This window comes from Alexandromys fortis, unplaced genomic scaffold (genome assembly GCF_014885135.2).
Source record: "Alexandromys fortis isolate MF-2015 unplaced genomic scaffold, M_Fortis_MF-2015_v1.1 scaffold_86, whole genome shotgun sequence".
NCBI classification, from domain to species: domain Eukaryota; kingdom Metazoa; phylum Chordata; class Mammalia; order Rodentia; family Cricetidae; genus Alexandromys; species Alexandromys fortis.
Window position 1 is genome coordinate 3,247,056 of NW_026067965.1, and position 21,298 is coordinate 3,268,353.

General features: G+C 47.1%; 1 protein-coding gene across 12 annotated transcripts in view; it reads left to right on the forward strand.

The window, feature by feature from the left end:
* The first annotated feature begins 424 nt into the window (after positions 1 to 424).
* Positions 425 to 21,298, forward strand: part of Crtc3 (CREB regulated transcription coactivator 3) — a 103,388-nt gene continuing 82,514 nt past the window's right edge. For all 12 annotated transcript variants that reach the window (XR_007593906.1, XR_007593909.1, XR_007593910.1 and 9 more), the window contains exons 1-2: positions 425 to 734; positions 10,954 to 11,052. Coding sequence is in view for 3 of the 12 variants with exons in the window: in XM_050153974.1 (XP_050009931.1) it covers positions 603 to 734; positions 10,954 to 11,052 (231 nt within the window). In the remaining 9 variants the exon portion in view is untranslated. The remainder of the gene's footprint in view (positions 735 to 10,953; positions 11,053 to 21,298) is intronic.

Sequence of the window (21,298 nt, forward strand, 5' to 3'; positions counted from 1 at the left end):
ACCAGGAAACTAAACCGGAATAGGTAGGAGGGGGCAGCTGTTAGGCTCCGGGCCGGTCCAGTGAGGTCCCCCCAGGTACACTCTGTGGTAAACTCCAAGTGAGGTCGATAAGATTGCACCCGCAAACTCAACCACGCTCGCTTGAAGTGGGTAGGAGTATTGGCACAACCCTGTTCTCAACGAGTCGCCTAAATCCAAAGGCCATCCCGAAGCTGGGGCGGTGAGGGCAGCGGTACCCAGCGGCTCCCACACATTGGGGCGGCTTAGCTTTGCTGACGGGATGGAGGTGTGAGGGGGTCAGCGGGCTGGGGACAGTGGGCTCAGTAGTGCGCGGGAGGCCGGGCTCCCGGGCTGGGAGGACGGACGGGACCGCGGGGGGCCGGGCTCCGGGGCGCCGGGGGCGGGGCCGGCGCGTGGGGGCGGACCTCGGCGCGCTCCCGGCCGCTCGCTGGGCTCTGGGGCCGCGGCGGCTCCTCTGCCGGGTCGCGCCGGAGGACGGGCTTCGGGCGGCGGCTTGGGCGGCCTGCGGAGCGAGCCGGTGGGCCGAGCCGCGGGGCCCCGCGCCTGCCGTCTGCTGAGCCCGGTCGCGCGGGGTGCGCGCCATGGCCGCCTCGCCGGGCTCGGGCAGCGCCAACCCGCGGAAGTTCAGCGAGAAGATCGCGCTGCACACGCAGCGTCAGGCCGAGGAGACGCGGGCCTTCGAGCAGCTCATGACCGACCTCACCCTGTCGCGGGTGAGGGCCGGGGCCGGGGCCGGCGCGGGCGGTGCGGGAGGGAGGACGGGCGGGCGGACGGGCCCGCGAGGCGGGGGAGAGGTCGCCGGGCCGAGGGCGGCGGCGGCGGCGGGGCCGGGCGGGGGCCGCAGTGGGGAGCGGGGCCGGGGCGGCTGCGGCCTCGGCTCCGGGCGGCCTGGCGACACCGAGGGCGGCTCGCGATCTCGGCGGAGGTGCGGTGAGCTGGGAACGGCCGAGCTGGGGGAGGCGGGCGGCGGGGCCCGGCGGCCTAAGCGGGAAGATGACCCCGAGAGGAAATCGCACGCAGCTCCGAGGCGGGACCGAGGCGCGCCGGGTTCGGGCGGTGCGGCTTCTCGGTGCTCCGGACACCCGCCGCCGGCGAGCCCTTGGCTGTCCGCCTGGAAGGCCTCGGGGACCCGAGGGTCGCGCATCCTCCCCCGGGGAAAGCTCGGTGCACGCACGAGTGAATGGACGGCTGGCCCCCGAGTGGCAGGGGGCCTTGGTACCACGATGTGATTCCGATGTGATTCCGTGACAAGTTTGTGACTTTACCCCTTTCGCCTCTCGGAGGTGCTTTACGTGGTCCGGTGTATTTTTGTTCAACATCAGATGTTTACGGGGTGCCTAGCGTAGACGGTGACTGAGGAGGGACCCAGAGGAAGGAGTAAGGAGCCATTCGGGACAAACGCCTGGGAAGGCTGGACAACTGGAGCGGAGCTGCAGAGGATGGAGAGCAGGGGTGTGTGCAGGACCGCAGAGGGTCACCGTGAGTGGGCAGGCAGCCTTGAGGATTCTGAGTGCTGGCCTTGAAGGAGTGCTGTCAGACGGCAAAGGCCGAGAAGATGCTGGGGGTGGGCAGCTGGAAGGAGATATGAGAACAGATTGCAAACTGGCTGGTTCTCTGCTCCCTGATTTGCAGACATACTATTTTTTGTCCACTATAGTGTTGCGGAACTCAAAAAAAAAATCTGTTGCCAGGGTTTAAAAATTGAGAGTTTTTTCTTTAAATATAAATTTAACACAAACTGAACTAATATAAATTTGTAATGCAAACTAAGTTTACTTACTTTAAAAATCGAGAGACCTGGTAGCAATCTTGCATTCTCGTGTTGCCACCCTCAAGTGAAGTACGAACTCTATTTTTATTTTGCTGTAATGCGGTCCGCACCACTCACTGTTGCAGCCCGCCTCCCCGGGGCCATTTGTCATATTTATGCAGTGTTTTCTTTTGGTGTAGTTAAGGGAAAAGTGAAATACTTTCTGAGCTTTCATTCCTACTACATCGAGGCAAAAAAAAAAAAAAAAAAAAAAAAAAGATAAAGAAGGTTTTAAGAAAAACTTTCCCCGCGCCTTGACCAGCGCTGCCCCTTACTAACTGGCGTCCACAGGCCTTTACTTTTCATGATCTTGGTTAGACTGAGCGTGACAGGCTTAGAACACATCGAAGAGAAAGTGTGGGTAAATGCCGTGGACTAATGTAAGGCCCGTTTCGTGGTGTTTAGAGGAGGCATACGTTATGCACAAACCCACGCTCTCTATGTGTCTGTGTACCTGGCATTGTTCTAGCCACTCATGCGAGTTTTGAGGCCCCTTTAAATCATCCTTCGAGGTGGGATCGTGAGTCGTGCACAGACTACTTTTATTTTTGTGAGACAAGGTGGCACTCTATAGCCCAACTGGCTTCTAGCCTGCCATCCTTCTTCCTTGGCCTCATAAATGCTGGGTTCGTAGGTGTATGCCATCATGAGTGGTTCAGATCAGATTTTAAACATTAAAAGACCTCACAGATCGCTAGTGTTCATTCAATTATGTTTTTTAAAAAGATTTACTTATTTGTTTATTATGTATACAGTGTTCTGCCTGCACACTAGGAGAGGGCGCCAGATATCATTATAGACGATTGTAAGCCACCATGTAGGTCCTGGGAATTGAACTCAGGACCTCTAGAAGAACAGCCAGTGCTCTAGACCTCTGAGCCATCTCTCCAGCCCTTAATTATGATTTTACTCGTGTATGTTCACACATAAACCTGTGTCTGAAGTTCTTTGGGTAGAGCTTTGATACACCTGTAAACCAAAACATTTAGGTGTACGACATACACTCAGGGTTACAAATGCAATAAATTCAAGTAAAATTTAATTTCATATGACAAATGCTGGTCTGCTGAAGGGAGCTGAGGCTCTCTGTGTGAACATGTTGACTTAGCAAGCCTGTTCAACTGTGGTTTATGGGCTAATCCAATGGCTATTTTCTGCTAATTACTACAAACGATGCCATTTGCCCTTTACCTGGTACAGGGAATCATTTGCACGTGAATTCCGTGTGTGTTCTCTCCTTGCCCAGTCACATGCACGAGTGACAACACCGACTTTGCCCCGGAGGTTTTTCTTGTTTTTCATTTTAAAGGATTATTTTTCTTATTTCTCTAAGAAATCACGGAATGGAACATAAAGAACTCCCAGAACCTCAACTGTGTGAATTATGTTCTCATTTGGAAAACAATCCATTTGGTCCATAGGAGGCCATTGGACGGCTGCTGTACTGTCTTTCCTTGCTGCTTAGAGCAGGCGTGTGATTGATGGGCAGGCGTTGAAACTGAACTAGGTGTCCTTTCTTCTCGAGACAGTGTCAGAGTTCAGATTCTCAGTCTTTCAGGGTCTTGAACCAGGTAGGTAGGATGCTCCTCCTCTGGGTTGCAGCCCCACAGAGGTCTCATATCTGATATTTACATTACACTTCATAGCAGTAGAAAGATTGCAGGTATGAAGTAACAAGGACATATGTTATGACTGGGGTCATGAGGAACTAAAGGGTTGCAGCATTGGAAAGGGTGAGAGCCACTGCTCTCGATTTTGGAGAATTTTTTTCTTTCCAGCTTTAGTTGTTCAGCTTCAACAGGAAGCAATGTGAAAAGTTTGGTTTGGTTGGTTTTGGTTTTTCAAGACTGGATGGACTTCTCTGTGTAGCCATGGCTGTCCTGGAACTTGCTCTGTAGACCAGGCTGGCCTCGGACTTAGAGCTTCTCTGGCCTCAGCCTCCTGAGTCCTTGGATCAAAGGCTAGAGTTTTGAGAAGGGAGGACTTGGAGGATTTGTCCGTGGTGGTCCTGGGGTTGCCTGGTGAGGAGGAGGAAAGTGGAGGCAGCGTCTGTCTGGGAAGGGCGCTGTGTTGTTCATTCATCCGTGTGATGTTTGTGAGTTGTGTGCTCTAGAGAGGAAGACTTCTAAGGAGTAAAGACCCATCTGGGCGAATGTTATAGAAGGGAAGCAGCTGGGGCTCTGGGCATGTGTGGTAAAAAGTCCATGCCGCTTCTGACGGCCTGGAGGATTGGTGGGTACGGGGAAAGAAGGTGGGGATATGTGTGTGGGAGGGGAGTGTGCTTCAGGCAGAGTCCTAAGGTCCAGCAGGAGGATTAGAAGAGAGAGGGAGGTGCTGGAGATCACAGGGATCGGGTTGTAGAGATGGGATTTGGGAGTGATCCCGAGAACAATAGTAGGCCAGTGGTGGAGGCTGAACCTGGATTGATTTGCATCTTCAAAGGATCTCTCCAGCTCCAGAGCAACAGCTAGACTCTAGGAGGCCACAGTGGAGAAGCCGATTCAACGCTGCCACAGTAAACTCAGGCAGGGGTTCAGTGGCATTGACTAGGGCGGGCAGGTGTGTGTGTATGGTGGTGGTGGTGAACAGACCAATACCTAGAAAGTGTGAGGAGCTTTGGAGAAATGAGGACGGTGAGCAGGGAGGGTCCAGATGATCCTCAGCTTCAAACTCCAGGCACCTCAGGTCCTTCGGGAGAAAACTCTGGCCGGAGCAGGGCTTGGCTGGGGAAGGGATGCTGAGTTTGAGGGACCTGCGAGCTAGGCACTGAAAGCATGTTCCAGCCGGCGTTGGTTTGTGCGGACCTGGGGCTCAGGAAGGAAGGCTGGCTGTTGGTACAAATTTGGGGCTCTTTGGAGTTTAGCCACAGGAAATTCGACGGCTTGGGAAGAGTTTAGAGGCCACATCCTGCAGGGAGGGCGTTGTAGTTCAGGTGGTCGAGTACCTGTGTTGAGCCCAGGGTTTGGTCCCCGGCTTAAACCAGTTGAGGTGGCTCAACCTGGAATCCCAGCACTTGGGAAGTTGAGGCAGGAGGTTGAGAAATGTAGTCATTCTTAGTTAGCTACATAGGAAGTTTGAGGTCAGCCTACCCTATCTCAAACAGAAGACCCCCTCCACACACACAAACTACAGACTGTCGGCCCACACCCTGGTTTTGGCTCTCTGACATATTTTTATTTTGTTTTCTTGATCCAAAATATGTGTGTGTGTGTGTGTGTGTGTGTGTAACTGTCTGTGTCTTGTGTGCTTGTGCCTATTTAATGAGGGCCAGCAGTAGCACTGGGATTGTACATTAAAGTCGAATTTTGGAAAATGAGATCACTTAGCAACACCCTTTTCTTATTTCTTTCTTTTTCCATTAAAATATTTATTTACATGTTATTTTATGTATATGAGTGTTTTGCCTGCATGTATGAAAGTGAACCACATGGGTGTCTGGTGCTTACAAGGCCAGACGAGGGTGCTGGATCCCCTGGAACTGTAGTTAGGGATGGTTGTGAGCTGTCCCATGGGTGCTGGGAGTCCAACCTGGGTCCTTTGCAAGAGCAGGAAGTGCTCTTCTGAGCAATCTCTTTAGCTCCTCTCTTTACAATTATTCTCTTTGCACGGGGATGGTGGTGGTGGTGGTATATCTATGCCATGCTTGTGGAGGTCAGAGGACAATGGGTAGGAGTCACTTCTCTTCTTCCACAGTATGTGTCCTGAGGGTCACACATGTCATCAGGCCTGACAGCAAGTGCGTTTGCCAGCTGAGTCATCTCACTGTCCTTTCCGTATGTTTTGGAGAGCCTGACAGGAATAGTCTGGTGATGCCCCAGGACTGTGGTGATGCCATAGAACGTGTATGTGGTCTTCAGCGTGCCCCGGTCCCCACCATCTCTGTGGCTTGTCTCATGATGCTCCAGATTGCCTTACTGACTTAGCTTCCCTCTATCAGATTCGAATTTGTCCCCTGCTATAAAGTGAAGTGTGAAGAGGCCCTAGAGCCAAAGCCCCTACCGTCTGCAGGGGAGAGAGAGGACGAGGTGCCACCAAAGACTGAAGGGCGGCTAGGACGTCAGGAGGAAAGCCAGTGGGCTTGCTGTGCAGAGCAGGTTATGTCCACCCACGGAGTCGGAGTCGGTGCTGCTGTCCCGATAAGGACGTCATGTCCTTTGGTCTGGTTGCGTGCAGGCCATCAGTCACCACTGCACGTGCAGGAAGTGGATTGGGAGGCTTGGAGAGACGGGAACAGAGAGGGAGACTTGGAAGCTCTGGGGTGCTTGGCTGGGAAGGGCAGCTTGTATGGAGAAACCTTAGGAGAAACTCAGCAAACTCAGCTCTCCACCAATGTCGATTTGCCTTGAATAGTTTGAGAAAAAAAAAAAAACCATTGTTTTCTGTTTCGTTTTTGTTTTTCTTTTTTTAAGACAAGGTCTCATATAGCAGTAATAGTGGCCTCAGACTCACTGTGTTGTCAAAAATGACCTTGAACTCCTAACACACCCCCCCCCTCCAGATCTAGAACGTTAGGATTACAGGTGTGTGCCAGCGTTCCTAGTTTATACATCACTAAGGAGTGTACACAGGTCGAGGGCCCGCTGAGCCGCACCCCCAGCTCAGTCTATGCCTTGTCTTTCTCTTAAAACAAGCAATGGGTAGGTATGTTGCAGAGTGGCCAGGCCTCTGAGCCAAGAGCAGAGAAAAAGCTTGCAGAGATTAGGGTTGGGCTAAATCCCAGGACTCCTTGACAGGCAGGCACTGCTCTCGCTCTCTTCCCTTGCTTTCTCAGACAGTCTTCAAAACGGCCTTGTGGTTTATCTTGACTGGATTTGCCGTCTTTTGGTAGACGGGTAAACTGAGGCTTATCAAAGTTTCTGTACGAGGCTGGGAAGGGCAGGGGAGGACTGAATCCGGGGGTCACACTGGATGTCTGTGCATGTCAGATCTTTTCCCCTGGTAGAGGGGTGTGTGTCTGTCTGTCTGTCTGTCTGTCTGTCTGTCTGTCTGTTTTTGCACTCTGTCACATTTATCCTGGGATTGAAGCTAAGGATTCACACGTGCTAGGCAGTGCCCTGCCACTCAGCCATTACCTCCACCCTAGGTCTTTTTCACAACAGCACACTGGGTACTATAGCTTTATAATAGATCTTGAACTATTAACTTAAATCTTGTAACTTTTTAAAATTACTCTGGGGGCTGGAGAAATGGCTCAGTGGTTAAGAGCATGTGCTCCCTTTTTAGAGGATCCTAGTTTGGTTCCCAGCACCCACAGCTCATAACTGGCTGTAACTCCTATCCCAGGGGACCCAGTGATCCTTTGGACTCTGTATGTGTGTGCACTCATGTGCGTGCATTCCCCTACACAGACATACACATAGACACATAATTAAAAATAGAATAAACCTTTAAAAAATGTCTCCTGCTGAGCTGGGTCATTGTACTTTCATAAATTTTAGAATTATCTTGTCAATCTATAAAAACAAGACTTGGCTGGGATTTTTCACTTTTATTTTTGTTTGGTCCTGGAGATTGAGCCCTGGTCCGTTGGTACCCTGAGCTGTGCTGTGCCGCTGAGCTATGCTCCCAGCTCCCTGCTGGGATTTTGATTAGGATATTGTGTTGGCTATTGTGAGACTTTTCCAGAAAAGAATTAGAGCGGATTCTATCTCATTTATACAGGCGTTAGAAGAAATTCTACCACAGTGTGTGACCTCAGGCTGGGTCTTGCTGTGTAAGGTAGATGAGGAGGATGGATGGAAGGGCCAGGAGTTGGTGGCGAATAGTAGCTGATCCTTAGCTGCAGTGGTGGGTAACAGGGACAAACCGAACAATCCAATCCTGGGTGAGGAGCAGGCAGTGTTGTCATGCAAGGCTATGGGTTTAGGGCTAGTGAAATGCCCATGCAGTAAAGGTGCTTGCTGGCAGCCCTGCTGGCATGAGTCTACCAGGCTCCAGGACCCACACGGGGGAAGGAGAGGATCAACTCTTAGCCATTGCTTTCTGACTTGTGCCCACACGAATGCACAACTATGCATTCAAAACGCACGAGCCTGCACACACACACACACACACACACACACACACAAATCCAGTGTTGTTTGTTCTTGCAGTCTTCCAAGTTCTAAAACTGAAATAGAAAATACTGAACAAGTCAGAACTCCCTGTAGGCTGCCAGTCTGTGACCTCTGCCTTAGTCTGCTCTGCTTGAGTCCTTATTCCCATCATCTGGAAGCACAGAGGTGTTGATTTCAGTCTCAAGTTTCTCTCTAGTTTAATGATTCAAAATTTCAAAAGAAGAAAGTGTCAAAATAAAGGAAAGTCTTTAGACGTAGCTGAGACCATCTACGGAAATAGTAGCCAGGTCTCTATAGTTCACATAACACCATTGTATTTTTTATATTTATCCTTCTATCCTTTGTGAAGGGCACGGGATGACTCGGCTAACCACATGAGAACTCACTCTGGTGTCACACAGTCTTTGAAGGCTCTGGAGGCAGGCTCTCCAGAGGGCGGGCAGTTGTGGGGTGGGGTCCTTTGCGGTGGCCTTAAATACAGTTGAAGGCAGGTGCCTAGCTAGATTTGTAATTGAGCCTGGCTGAAGGGTTGAAGCCTTTGTGGGACCTCTCAGGAGGGAAGAGCGTTGGCACGTGTGTACCTCTATAGGCTGGCATGGTATCTAACACACAATTATGTTTTTATGTAAATGAAGCAATGGATTGAGTGAATCTTTGAAGAAGGAATGACAGACTTTAGATCAAGGAAATCAAGAATCTTGTCTGAGCATTTCAAGGATTGCCAGTTAAATGCTTCTCGCAAGTGCATTTAGAATGTTAAATGGAAAGCTGGCTTTATTCTTAAACTTGGCTCATAGGCAGAAATAGCTTACCGAGTCTTCAAATTTCACTATGAGATCTGAGTTTTGATTATTATATATAACATATAGTTAATATGTCTCCCTACACACAGCATGTTTGAGAAATCAAGTACTGTGAGTATAAGGAAGTTAAAGACACCCAAGGACTTCGTATGCCTTTAAAATTTACAAAAAAATATGTGTACTTATTTTTGAATATGCATGTTATATTAAGGAATATCATCACCTCTGGGAGTTCACTTAGGATGCCAAGGGTAGTGGAGGAGCAGTGATGAGCCAGGCTGTCTCAGTAATCATAGAAGCAGTTGGATAGATAGACGATGGGTTTCACTGGTCATCTCTAGTTTTTCAGTATCTGAAAGCTTTCCTAGTGTTAATAAATCAGAGATTCGTAGCTCCACAATGTTCTGTAGTAGAATCATTGAATTTTTTGTCGTAATTTCCTTACTACCACACTTACTGAATGTTTACATTGTGTTAGATAATTTTTGGTAATTAATTTTAAAATTTATGTCTATGTGCACCTGTGCGCATTTACGTGTGTGGAAGTGCTCTCGGAGGCCCGAGATCTAGAATGGCAGGATTTTATGAGCTGCCTGATGGAGGTCTAACCTGGATCCTCTGTAAGAGCAATGTGTTTCTTAACTACTGAGTCACTGCTCCGGCTCCTACACTGTATCAGATATTTTAAATAATAATAATAATAATAATAATAATAATAATACATAGTATGATCCCTCAGGAAGAAATGGAAAGCAGGAATAGGATGTGGGTTTTGTGTAAAGTAGCTGCGCTTGGCCTTGGGCAGGGCATTGAACACTGGATCTGAGTCCTCTGTCTGTAAATGCGGGGCTGTGGAGAAAACCCAGGGTGAAGTGGACCAGTATCTGAGGACAACACCTGGCCTGCCCTAAGGGCTCAGGTCTGGTATACTCTATTGTGTAAGCAGAGGACAGAGTAGAAATTAGAGGAAGGGTAGAAATCCGCCTCAGGGATTTCTCTGTGACCCTCCTTCCTTGTATGAATTATAATCGCTGAGGGTTACATAATACTCAGTGTATTGTTTTAGAAGCAGGGCTCATGAGAACTGGGACAGTTGACTGCCCTCTGAAAGTAAATAAGAACGAAGCTGCTAAATCCGTAGGATACTGCTTGATGCCTGTTTGCCTGACCTCTTCATTAAATATTTTTATTATAAATTCGTGTGTGTGTGCGTGCACATGTGTGGAGGTCAGAGGACAGCTTGCTGGAGCTGGTTCTCGCCTTCCACCATGTGATCCTGGGAATCAAACTCAGATCATCAGGCTCCGTGACAAACTCCCCCACCTATTAAGTTATCTAATCAGCCTGACATGGCCTCCTTTAGTACGTCCGTATCTAATCTAGAGATTAATAATTACTCCCTAGGATGAGTTCTGATGATTTCAGGAAAATAAAACTAAAAATTATACACACGCATGTACACACAATTGTGTAACGGTCTAGAAAAGGCTCATGATGTGAGCATGTAAGATGGTACCTGTTTTGGCTGAGTGTGGTGGTGCACACTTGCTATCCCAGGACTTGGGAAGGAGATGTGGCTGTGGGGGTGGGGGATATTGGGAGTTCAAGGCCAACCTTTGCTATGTAGTGAGTTTGAGGCTAACCTGACTATATGGGACTTAAAAAAAAAAGAAAAGTAGGAAAGAAAGAAAAAAGAGCAAGTGAACAGTCCCTCGAGCAAGTCATATCCATGCTGTGATTCACATTCACATGTGACACGTAAATGCACATGGGATCGGGAAGTCTGTGCAGAAGGAAAGGAAACAATGTTTCTGATTTTTAGATAGCTTGATTTCCTTTTAGAAATGTTTTTTATTGTTAAATATTGTGTCTGTATGCCTATACATCATTGTGTGTAGGACTTTTGAAATATTCTTAAATTCTTTCTAAAACTCATAAAGAAAAAAAAAAAAACAGAAAGCCAGACTATGGTGGTGCACGCCTTCTAAGTAATCACCACTTAGAAGGTAGAGGCAGGAGGATCAGGATCCTGAGCTACAGAGTGAGCCTGAGGCCATCCTAGGTTGTGTGAGACCATCCATCTCTCCAAACAAAACCCAAAGGAAACAGACCCCAGAGAGCTCTGGAAACCTGAAGATGATGGTCATTTAAATAGAAAAGGAAATCAAAACTAGGACTTCTTTTTTAAGCGTTCTACAAAACACTGTGCTTGGATGTCTCTTTCAGATTTTGCTGAACCTTCTTGAAATCTCTCTGTTTCCAGGTTCAGTTTCAGAAGCTTCAGCAGCTGCGCCTGACCCAGTACCACGGGGGATCCCTGCCTAATGTGAGCCAGCTGCGGAACAGCACCCCCGAGTTCCAGGTACCCCACTCGCCTGCTTTTGTGAAGGGTGTGTACAGAGACAGAGATAAGCCCCGGGAAGATTAGCTCTTTGGAGAAGAGCCTGGGCCCAAGTGCAGCTCAGCCTTCTGGGAAGTCCAGCCGTGCGTTCTTTCACGGTGGCTGCCGATGGAGGTGGTGTGACTTCACAGCAGTCAGAGGCCGAGCATCCGCTTGAAATGTGTGAAGAGAACTGGCTTAGCATGTACCGGGCCCTGGGTCCCATCCTCAGCGTCACCAGAAAACAAAACACAGAACACCCCAAACTAACTTGAACCACAAGTTTAAGTTAGCGTTTTCTAGTACCCACACTAAAAGAAAATAACCCAGTGAAATTAAGTTTAATATAATTTAAACAATAGGGATTTATTTTAAAACTTACTGTTATTGTATGGATATATGATGTGTGTATGTGTGTAGACATGGCCTGTGCCACAGCATGTGTGTGAAGGTCAGAGGAAAACTTTGTTATTTTTTGAGACAGGGTCTCTCTGTATAGTTATGGTTGTTCTGGAACTCACTCTGTACACCAGGCTGGCCTTGAACTTAGAGATCCACCGGCTTCTGCTTCCTGAACACTGGGATTAAAGGTATGCACCACCATGCCCAGCTTCAGAGGACAGCTTTCAAGGGTCAGCTGTCTCTTACCATGCTCTGAGTAGAACTCAGTCATCAAGTGCTCTTGCTGGCCATCGCTAGGGTTTCTGAGATACGGTCTGTACAGCTCTGGCTGCTCTGAACTTGCTGTGTAGACCAAGGCGGCTTCAGATTGTCCGTTCCTCCTGCCTGTGCCTCCTGAGTGCTGAGAATACAGGTATCTCACAACATCTGGCTTGTTGTTCTGTTTTCTTCCTTTCTCTTTTCTTTTTTCCTTTCTTCCTCCCTCCCTCTCTGCTTCCCTCCCTTCCTTTCTCCTTATTTCCTTCCTTCCTTCCCTCCCTCCCTCCCTCCCTCCCTCCCTCCCTCCTTCCTTCCTTCCTTCCCTCCTTCCCTCCTTCCCTCCTTCCCTCCTTCCTTCCACTTTCTGTTTTTGTTCTTTTGAGAAAGGGTTTTACTGGTCTTGAGCAGCTAAGCTATGTAGCTAAGGATAACTTTGAACTTCTCATACTCCTGTCTCTGTTTCCAAAGTGCTGGGATTATTGGGTTATTGGGAATGGGACCTAGGACTTGTTAAAATACTGTGCTAGGCAAACTCCACCAGCTGAGCTACATCTTCAGCCCTGGTCTTAAGTTCTTGCTTTTCTTACTGTAGCTCTCTAAGACCTGGGATTATAGGCATGTGCCAGCATGCCCAGCCTTATTTAAATAATTTGAATACTTATTTACCCCAAGAAATACCACAATACCATCACAACATATAATCTACATAGAAAACATAAGAGAGTCCCCATGTTGTTTTGTGCTGTTGTGTTTTTTACACTTAAAGCTTGTCTCAGTCTCAACTACGCCTGTCACCAGATTCATGTGACTAATGACGGCCTCACCGGGCAGATGGGCCAGACACATAGATAACAGTCTTGCTGATTTAGGCACCATAGTCATTTACCAGAAGAGCCTTACTTAAAACAATGTGGAATTAGTGCTCCAGACAATAGTGTCGGGTGCTGTAGTTAAGATCTGAGTTAGACCTATTTTGATGTCCTACCCACAGAGAAGTTAGAAGCCTGACATTTTTAATTAAACAAGTTAGGATTTGATGTTAGAGGTGATACATAAACTTTGTGATGATAACTCCATGCCTTCAGATGCCCTTCTATCTTATTTTTGTGATGTGTGTATGTGGTGTGTATAATGTCAGTGGTATCTGTGTTTGTGTGCGTGTGTGGTATGCATGTAATCTGTGTGGTGTGTGTGGTTTATGTGTGTGAGCTCAGTAATGTTGGGGTCATGGCACCCAAAGCTGTTGTTAGCTTTTTACATGGATGCTGGGGGTTCGAGCTCAGGTTCTCATGCTTGCAGAGAATGTGTTCTCACCCAGCTGTCTTCCGAGCCCCACCTCCCTTCCCTGTTAAAGGCGACTCTTCTTTGTTGAGAAACTAAGTTCATTGTTTTTATGATACCCTAAGTATTGTGGAGCATTTTGGATTTCTGGCTTTTAAAACTCTCTGTGTGTGTTGTGTATGTTTGTATGGGCACAAGCCTGTCATGGCATACATGTGAAGGTCAAAGGGCAACCTCAGTTGTTAGTCCTCACCCTCTGTCTTTTTGAGATAGGGTCTTTTTGCTGCTGTGTACACCAGACTAGCTGTCTTGCAAGATTTTGGAGATTCTTCTGTTTCTCCTACTTCTCTCTAGGAGTACTGGGCTCACAGATGTGTGCTGTCATGTACAGCCGTATGTGAATTCTGAGGGCCTGAACTCAGGTCGTCTGATTGCATGACAAATGCTTTATCCCCTGAGCCATTCCCTAGCCCAGATTCTGGATTTTTAAGTTAAGAATGCTCAACCAGTTACATTTTTGCTAATATTTGAGAAAACTGGGATCTGTGGTACTTCTGTATTTAAGCATACAGATTAAGAACATTTTTTTTAGCATCTGCTGCTCTTGCAGAGGACCCAAGTTCAGTTCTCGGCACCCTGTCAGGAAGTCTAGTGCCAGAGGATCTGATTCCTCTTCTGGTCTCTGTGAGCACCTGCAAACACATGGTGCACATTCATACACTCAGGCACACGCATGTAGGCATAAAAATAAATACATCTTTCTAAAAATTACTGTTTGAGATTTGGGGAGACACTACAGCAGATATGAACACTAGAGGTGGCATCTCTAGAACCTGCAGAAAAGCTGGGCACGTGTGGCAGCCACCAGAAATGACGGCACCGAGGAACAGAGGTGGCTAGCCACACCACACCGGCTGTGCTTGGTGTCCTCGCACCTCAGCAGAGACCCGGCCTCAGTGGTGTAAGACTGAGGCAGACACCAGGGTCAGCTCCAGGCCTTCACCTATGCCTGCACCCCCACCCACAACCACGTGTGTCTACACACATGTATAAAATGTGTTTTTATTTGCTTTTTGGCATATAGCCCAGGCTGGCGTCCAGCTCTCTGTCCTCTTGTCTCTATCCTCCTGCCTTGGCCTCTAAGTGTTGGACTTAGAGGTCTGGTCCCCATGCACTAATTTGGGGTAAGGATGCAGCTCAGTTGGTCAAGCACCTGACTGCATACACAAGGCCCTAGACTGGGTTTCCAGAACAACATGAGCAGGAGGATTAGAAGTTCAAAGTCATCCTTGACTATAGAGTAAGTTTGAGGCCAGCTGGAATTAGTGAGACCCTGCCTTGAGAGAACCCTAAAAAACATTTTTGACTTTTGTGACCTGACCTTGTTGATGGTCACGGGCAATTATTTTGTAGTGCAGCTGTCTTTTAACACTTCTGGGGCTTGGGATTGAGCCCAGGGCTTCTCAGATGGTGAATCTGTAGGAATCACTCAGAAGTGACGGTTGGATCCCATTAGGCATGTGATTCCAGTTTGTCCTGTGACTGTGGCTGTGCCCTTACCAGCTCAGTCGGTCTTTCAGGGTTCCTGCTCTGAAGCTGCTCTTTCTCCTTTGTAATGAACCCTGACTGTTCTTACCCAGCTACCTTAAGTCTTTACTAAACTGCATCAAACTTTGCTTTACAAACACACATGCATAAAACAAATACATATAAATATATTTATTGACATATATTTATAGTATATCTGTATGTGATTTTAAGAATTCCCATTTTGCTGAGTGGGTTATGATCTGTAACTGTTACTTTTATTTTGATGACTGTATGATCATCACTCATTAGGTTAGTAGGAACCTTCTTCCAAATAGCAAATTCTATAACAAATTGATGTAAAAACAGGTCTTGGGGCATAGGTTTTCTTCTGATACTTTTTTTTGAGATGTAACTGAGTCTTTAGAAAGATAGCTCTGTGTCATGGAATCACCATAACAACCACTGAGGTATTGGATGGTTTCCTCACACAGAGTGGCTGTGTGGTCCCCGCAGAGTACCCTGTGAATGGAATCCAAAGGATGTGGTCTTCTGGCTCTGGGTTGCCTTTAACCGGTCACACTGGAGCCCCATCTGTGTTGTAGCACGCGCTCATTTCCTGTATGCTGGGACAAAGTGCCATACCGCTGTGGCTTACACCAGCAGGAAGTCACTTTCTCACAGGTCTTAGTCTGGGAGTGTGAAATCACGGATCATCAGGGCCGCGCTCCCACTGAATGCTCCCTGGCTTTTTGTGTAGTGCTGTAACTGCCATCTGTGACTTTGTTGTCATGTGACCTTCCCATGTATCTGTGACTTAACCCCTTCTCCCCACTCTTATAATGACACCAGGCTTGGATGTCGGGCCGTGTTACTCTAGTGTGACCACCATCTGAACTGATGAATGATGTGCAAAAATCCTGCTTTTTTTTTTCTTTCATTTTCCCCCTTCCTCTTTTTCTTTCTCCCTTCTTTTGAGATGATGTTCTTATCCTACTACCCAGGTTGGCCTAGAAAAACACTGTCAGAGTGGCCTCTAACTTGGAGCAGTCCTCCTGCCTCAGCCTCCTGAATGCTGAAATTACAGGTCCACGGCATCCAGCTGTGTGTGCAGCTGTGCTCTTGTGTGAATGCAGCTGTGCTCTTGTGTGAATGCCCTACTGGGCCTGGTGGATCATGCGCTAAGTTGATCTTTCTCCCACTCTGTCCCTGTATTTCTGATGCAGGGGACTGGACTTGGCTTTTGAGCATGCTGACCAAGTCCTTTACCACAGTCCATACGCCAGCCCCTACTTTACCTTTTTAGGAGATTACCTGGTTTCACAACGGCTCTACGGTGTCACACTCCTGTCAGCAAGGTGTAAGCATTCCAATGGCCCCGGATCTTCTCTAGCACTTGGCATTTCAGGCTTAAAAAACAAAACACCAGCCAGGTGTGGCAGCATGTGCTTTTAGTCCCTGCAGCTAGGTAGCACAGGCAAGTGGATCTCTGTGAGTTTGAGGGTAGGCTAGGCCAGGTGGGGAGGTATAGTAAGACATCCCACAAAAACCAACCAAACAGAAAACCAACCAGTCACACACACAAACACACACATAAACTTGCCATCTTAATACTTACTATACAATTCAATGGCATTAAGAACATTCATATGCTTGTACAGCCAGTCTCCAGGACTTTTTCACCTCACAAAACTGGAACTCGGTACTCATTGAGAAAACATTTCTGTTTTCGCTTTCCCAGCCTGGCAGCCACCCTCTGCTCTCCGTGCCTCGTCCAATACACTGTGTGCCTTTCTGTGACTAAGCTGCTTCGCCTCACATAATTTCCTCAAGTTTCATCCATATTGTGACAGGATTTCCTTCCCTTTTAAGGGTGAATAATATTCTATTGTATGTGCATACCACAGTTGTTTATCTGCTCATCTGGTGGACACTTGCTTTGCTCTGCCTCTTGGCTGTGGCACATTCCGCTACTGTAAATGTGCTGTGGTGAGCAGATAGCTCAAGTGCCTGCTGCTTCCTGTTTTGTGACGGGGCTCAGGTAGCCTAGGCTGGCCTCAAACTGGCTCATAGCTGAAGATAACAGTGAATTTCTAATCCTCCTGCCTCTGCCTCCCAAGTATTGGGATTGCAGATGTGTGCCTCACGCCCGCTTTAAGAACCTGTTCTTAGTTGTCTTAGCTATGAACTCAGAACTGGGGTTGCTAGATCATATGTAGGTCTCAGGAACTGCCTGTGTTCTAGAGCAGCCGCTCTGGTTTGTATTCTTGCTGTAGTGCACAGGTTTCAGCTTTCCCACTCCCTCCTCCCCAAAGCCATGCTGCTAGATGTGCTATTTCCGTAGAGAAAGCTTCGGTGTCTCATCGTGTCTTCAGTCTGCACTTCCCAAATAATAATGTAGCCTTGGCTAGCCTGGAATGCACTGTGTAGACCAGGCTAGCCTTAAACTCAGGGATCTGCCTGCTTCTACAACCTGAATGCTGGGAATGCCCGTGTCCTGCTCGAGCATCTTTTCATGTGCTTAGTTGACTTGCTGCTGCTGCAGTCCCCTCCTCCCCTCTTCTTCTTCATCCTCCTCTTCTTCCTCCTCCCTTCCTCCTACCCTCTCCTCCCTTTCTCCACTCCCTTCCTCCAACATTCCCCTTTTGTCTTCTCCTTCTTTCTGATAACAACAGCTATTTTATTACTGTTGTTTTTATAGACAAGGTCTCACTTTGTAGCCCAGGCTGGCCTTGATCTAGAGTGCTCCTCAGCTTCTCTAGTGCCAGGATTTCAGGCTGGGGAGATGGGGACATCTTGAAAATATGGAGTCTTTATTCTTGGGTGTGGCTTCCGTTCCAAATCCTGCAGAAACACAGATTTTAATTGAGTTGCTTATAATCACCTACTATAAAGTCCTCATCCTTATATATTTTCCTTTATTCTATTTTAATTAACAAATAAAATGTATGCATAATATGCCACCTTTTTCTTTTTTCCTCTGCTGGGGATTGAATTTGGGGTGTAAACATGCTGGTTAGGCATTCTTCACTGAGTTCCATCTCCCAGTGGTTACAACATGTTTTGGTACCTGGGGAATAACTACTTCAAGCTAATTAGCGTCCATATGGCCTCATAACCTTATCACTTTGTGCATGACTCTACTCTCAGAACTGTTCAGTTATAGAGTGTTTTTAGTAGTTATAGTCACTATGAGCTCCAGTAAATCCTTTAAACTGTTCCTCCTCCTGTCCATTCATGATTATGTTTGGTTTCGGGATTGTATCTATATAGCCCAGGCTAGCCTCCAACCCACTATGTAGCTTCAGGCTTGATTTGAACTCTGTTCTCTTGATTCAGTCTCCTGGGTGCTGAATTACAGGTTGTACCTCCACACCAAGCACAACCTGTGATTTTGCTTGTTTCTTACTATATCACTGGATGGTCAACAGAGTGCTGTTTTAATATGGCTAAAGGCCAGTTCTTTATCCCAGGGCCAATCTGAAAGCACTCCAGCGGCCCCTCACAGGGGATACAGATTGTCATCTGACTCAACCAAAGCATGACATTCAAGACCCTTCTGATAATCCTTGGTGTGGCGTGGGCTGTCAGTCAAAGCTGTCTACTGGTGAGACTGGTACATGCACGCTGCAGGCTTGTGAGGAGGAAGTGGCAAATCCTTTGAGACCAGGGTTGCCCCTTTTGGTTAGAGGAGGAGTAGTTCTTTCACTGTCACCAACCACAGCCTGGGCCCCTGTTGGCTGTGTGTTCTGCTTATTAGGAACCACGGGGCAAGGGACTAGAGGTTCCCGTGTGTTTACACTGGGCTTTTGGAGTGTCAGTGTAGCTTTTTGTAGCTTCCCCATACAACACGCCTACCCTTTCAAATTGTATCACCCAAACCAGCTGCTAATCGCATCACCAGAGACTCTACATTGTAACAAAATGTGTCATTGTGCTTATGAACTGAAGGTTCCTAAATTCAGACTGAGTTTGAGAATGGTCTGGTTGCCAAGTGAGAAACCCCTTGTTGAATGGTGGCAGAAGCTTTCAGGGAGGAAGACAAAAGAGTGTCTTTACTGAGGCTCACTGTCAGTACCTGTGGCTGTAATGAAGCCAGAGTTTGCATAGCAAGGGTTAGAGACCATGGCTTTGCCTGTAGTTCAGTCTTGGTGGGCTCCCTTCACAGTTTCCTTCCTTAATTCTATAGGGCTCTAAGAAAAAGGAAAGTAAGCCTGGCAGTGGTAGCACACACTTAATCCCACCACTTGGGAGGTAGAGGCAGGTGGATCTCAGTGAGTTTGAGGCCAACTTGGTCTACAGAACAAGTTCCAGGACAGCCAAGGAATATAAACCCTGTCTTAAAATCCAAAGGAAAGGAAATGCAAATCAAGACAACTTTAAGATACCATCTTACACCTGTCAGAATGGCTAAAATCAAAAACACCAATGATAGCCTATGCTGGAGAGGTTGTGGAGAAAGGGGTACACTTATCCATTGCTGGTGGGAATGCAAACTTGTACAACCACTCTGGAAAGCAGTGTGGCGGTTTCTCAGAAAATTTGGGATCAACCTACCCATGGACCCAGCAATACCACTCTTGGGAATATACCCAAGAGAGGCCTTATCATGCAACAAAAATATATGCTCTACTATGTTCATAGCAGCATTGTTTGTAATAGCCAGAACCTGGAAACAACCTAGATGCCCCTCAATTGAAGAATGGATGAAGAAAGTATGGAATATATACATATTAGAGTACTACTCAGCAGTAAAAAACAAGGACTTCTTGAAGTTTGCAGGCAAATGGATGGAAATAGAAAACACTATCCTGAGTGAGGTAAGCCAGACCCAAAAAGAGGAACATGGGATGTTCTCACTCATATTTGGTTTCTAGCCATAAATAAAGGACATTGAGCCTATAATTCGGGTTCTTAGAGAAGCTAAATAAGAAGGAGAACCCAAAGAAAAACATATAGGCATCCTCCTGAATATTAACCTTCATCAGGCGATGAAAGGAGACAGAGACAGAGACCCACATTGGAGCACCGGACTGAAATCTCAAGGTCCAAATCAGGAGCAGAAGGAGAGCGAACATGAGCAAGGAACTCAGGACCGCGAGGGGTGCACCCACACACTGAGACAATGGAGATGCTCTATCGGGAACTCACCAAGGCCAGCTGACCTGGGTCTGAAAAAGCCTGGGTTAAAACCGGTCTCACTGAACATAGCGGACAATGAGGACTACTGAGACATCAAGAACAGTGGCAATGGGTCTTTGATCCTACTGCATGTAGTGGCTTTGTGGGAGCCTAGGCAGTTTGGATGCTCACCTTACGAGACCTGGATGGAGGAGGGTTTTCCTCGGACTTCCCACGGGACGGAGAGCCCTGATTGCTCTTTGGGCTGAAGAGGGAGGGGGAACGGAGTGGGGGAGGGGGAGGGAAAGGGGAGGCGGAGGTGGGGAAGAGACTGAAATATTTAATAAATAAATAAATAAAGAAAAAAAAAATCCAAAGGAAAGAAAAGAAAAACAAAACAGGAAAGCAAGAAAACAGACTGACTGACAAACCTACAGAAGCATATATTGAGCTCACACTGTGTGCCAGATACTGGATTAAATTCTTTACATATACTATTAATTTGTACAGAATCTCCTTGGGGTTGAGTCAAAGATAATGGAGAGGGGTACCATAAATAAATTATAGTCACTACCAAAGTATATATATATATATATATATATATATGTATGTGTATATATATAGTTTATTATTACTAAAATACATATATGCATATATATGTAATTTATTTTTTAAAAGGAAAATATATTTTTAGATATTCATAGAAAAAATTTAAAAATATTTTTCCTGATTTTAAATGTGATAGTTGCTGTTTATAGAAGCAGATAATATCTTTCTTTGTACTTGATTTTTTCCAATAGCTTTGCTGTGATAAGCATTCTTTTTTCTTTTTTTTCTTGAGACAGGGTTTCTCTGTAGCTTTGGTGATAAGCATTCTTAACAAATAATTATCATAGTGCATGAAAATTTTATGCCTTCCCTTCTTTCTGTTGTGAACAATGCTCCCTGTGTTTAAACAGTCCTCTAAAGTATTATCTAGTTTCTCACGGGGCTTATCACATACATGCACCGTAGCGTACTTGAAAAACACCTCCCACTCCTTCAAAAGAAAATGAGTCTCTTGATTTTTTTAATCTGGTTTTCTGGTTTGTAAAGTATGTCTAAAAGAAAATAGCAGAAGACCTGGTAGTGACTTGGTACTATGTCCAGAAGACAGAACATGAGTGCTTCTCCATCATCCCCTTATCCTCTTAGGCAGCGTTTGAAAACCCATTACACGCCAGCCTTGGGAACTTGTGTTTCTGCATGCCAGAGTAGTAGCATAAATGGCGCGAATGTAGCACCCCGCTGCGGTAGAGCACCCTCGCTTTCCAGATGGAAGCTGACCTCTCAGTTCTCCAGCCTTTGCCCTACTCCTCGGGGTCCCGAGACTGGGAAGAGGGTTGCCTTGGTTTGGTCTCTATGCTTGTGATAAGGTTCCACGAACAAAATCAACTTGGGGAGGAAAGGGTTTATTTGGCTAGCATAATTCCGGGTCACAGTTTATTGAGGGAAGCCAAGACAGGAACTCCAGTCAGGGACCTGGAGGCAAGAGGCCGTGGAGGGTGCTGCTCACTGGGCTGCTCCTAAGCTTTCTCACTTTCCCTTTCTGACACCGTCAGGACCCCCCCCCCCCCCCCCCCCCCCCCCCCCCCCCCCC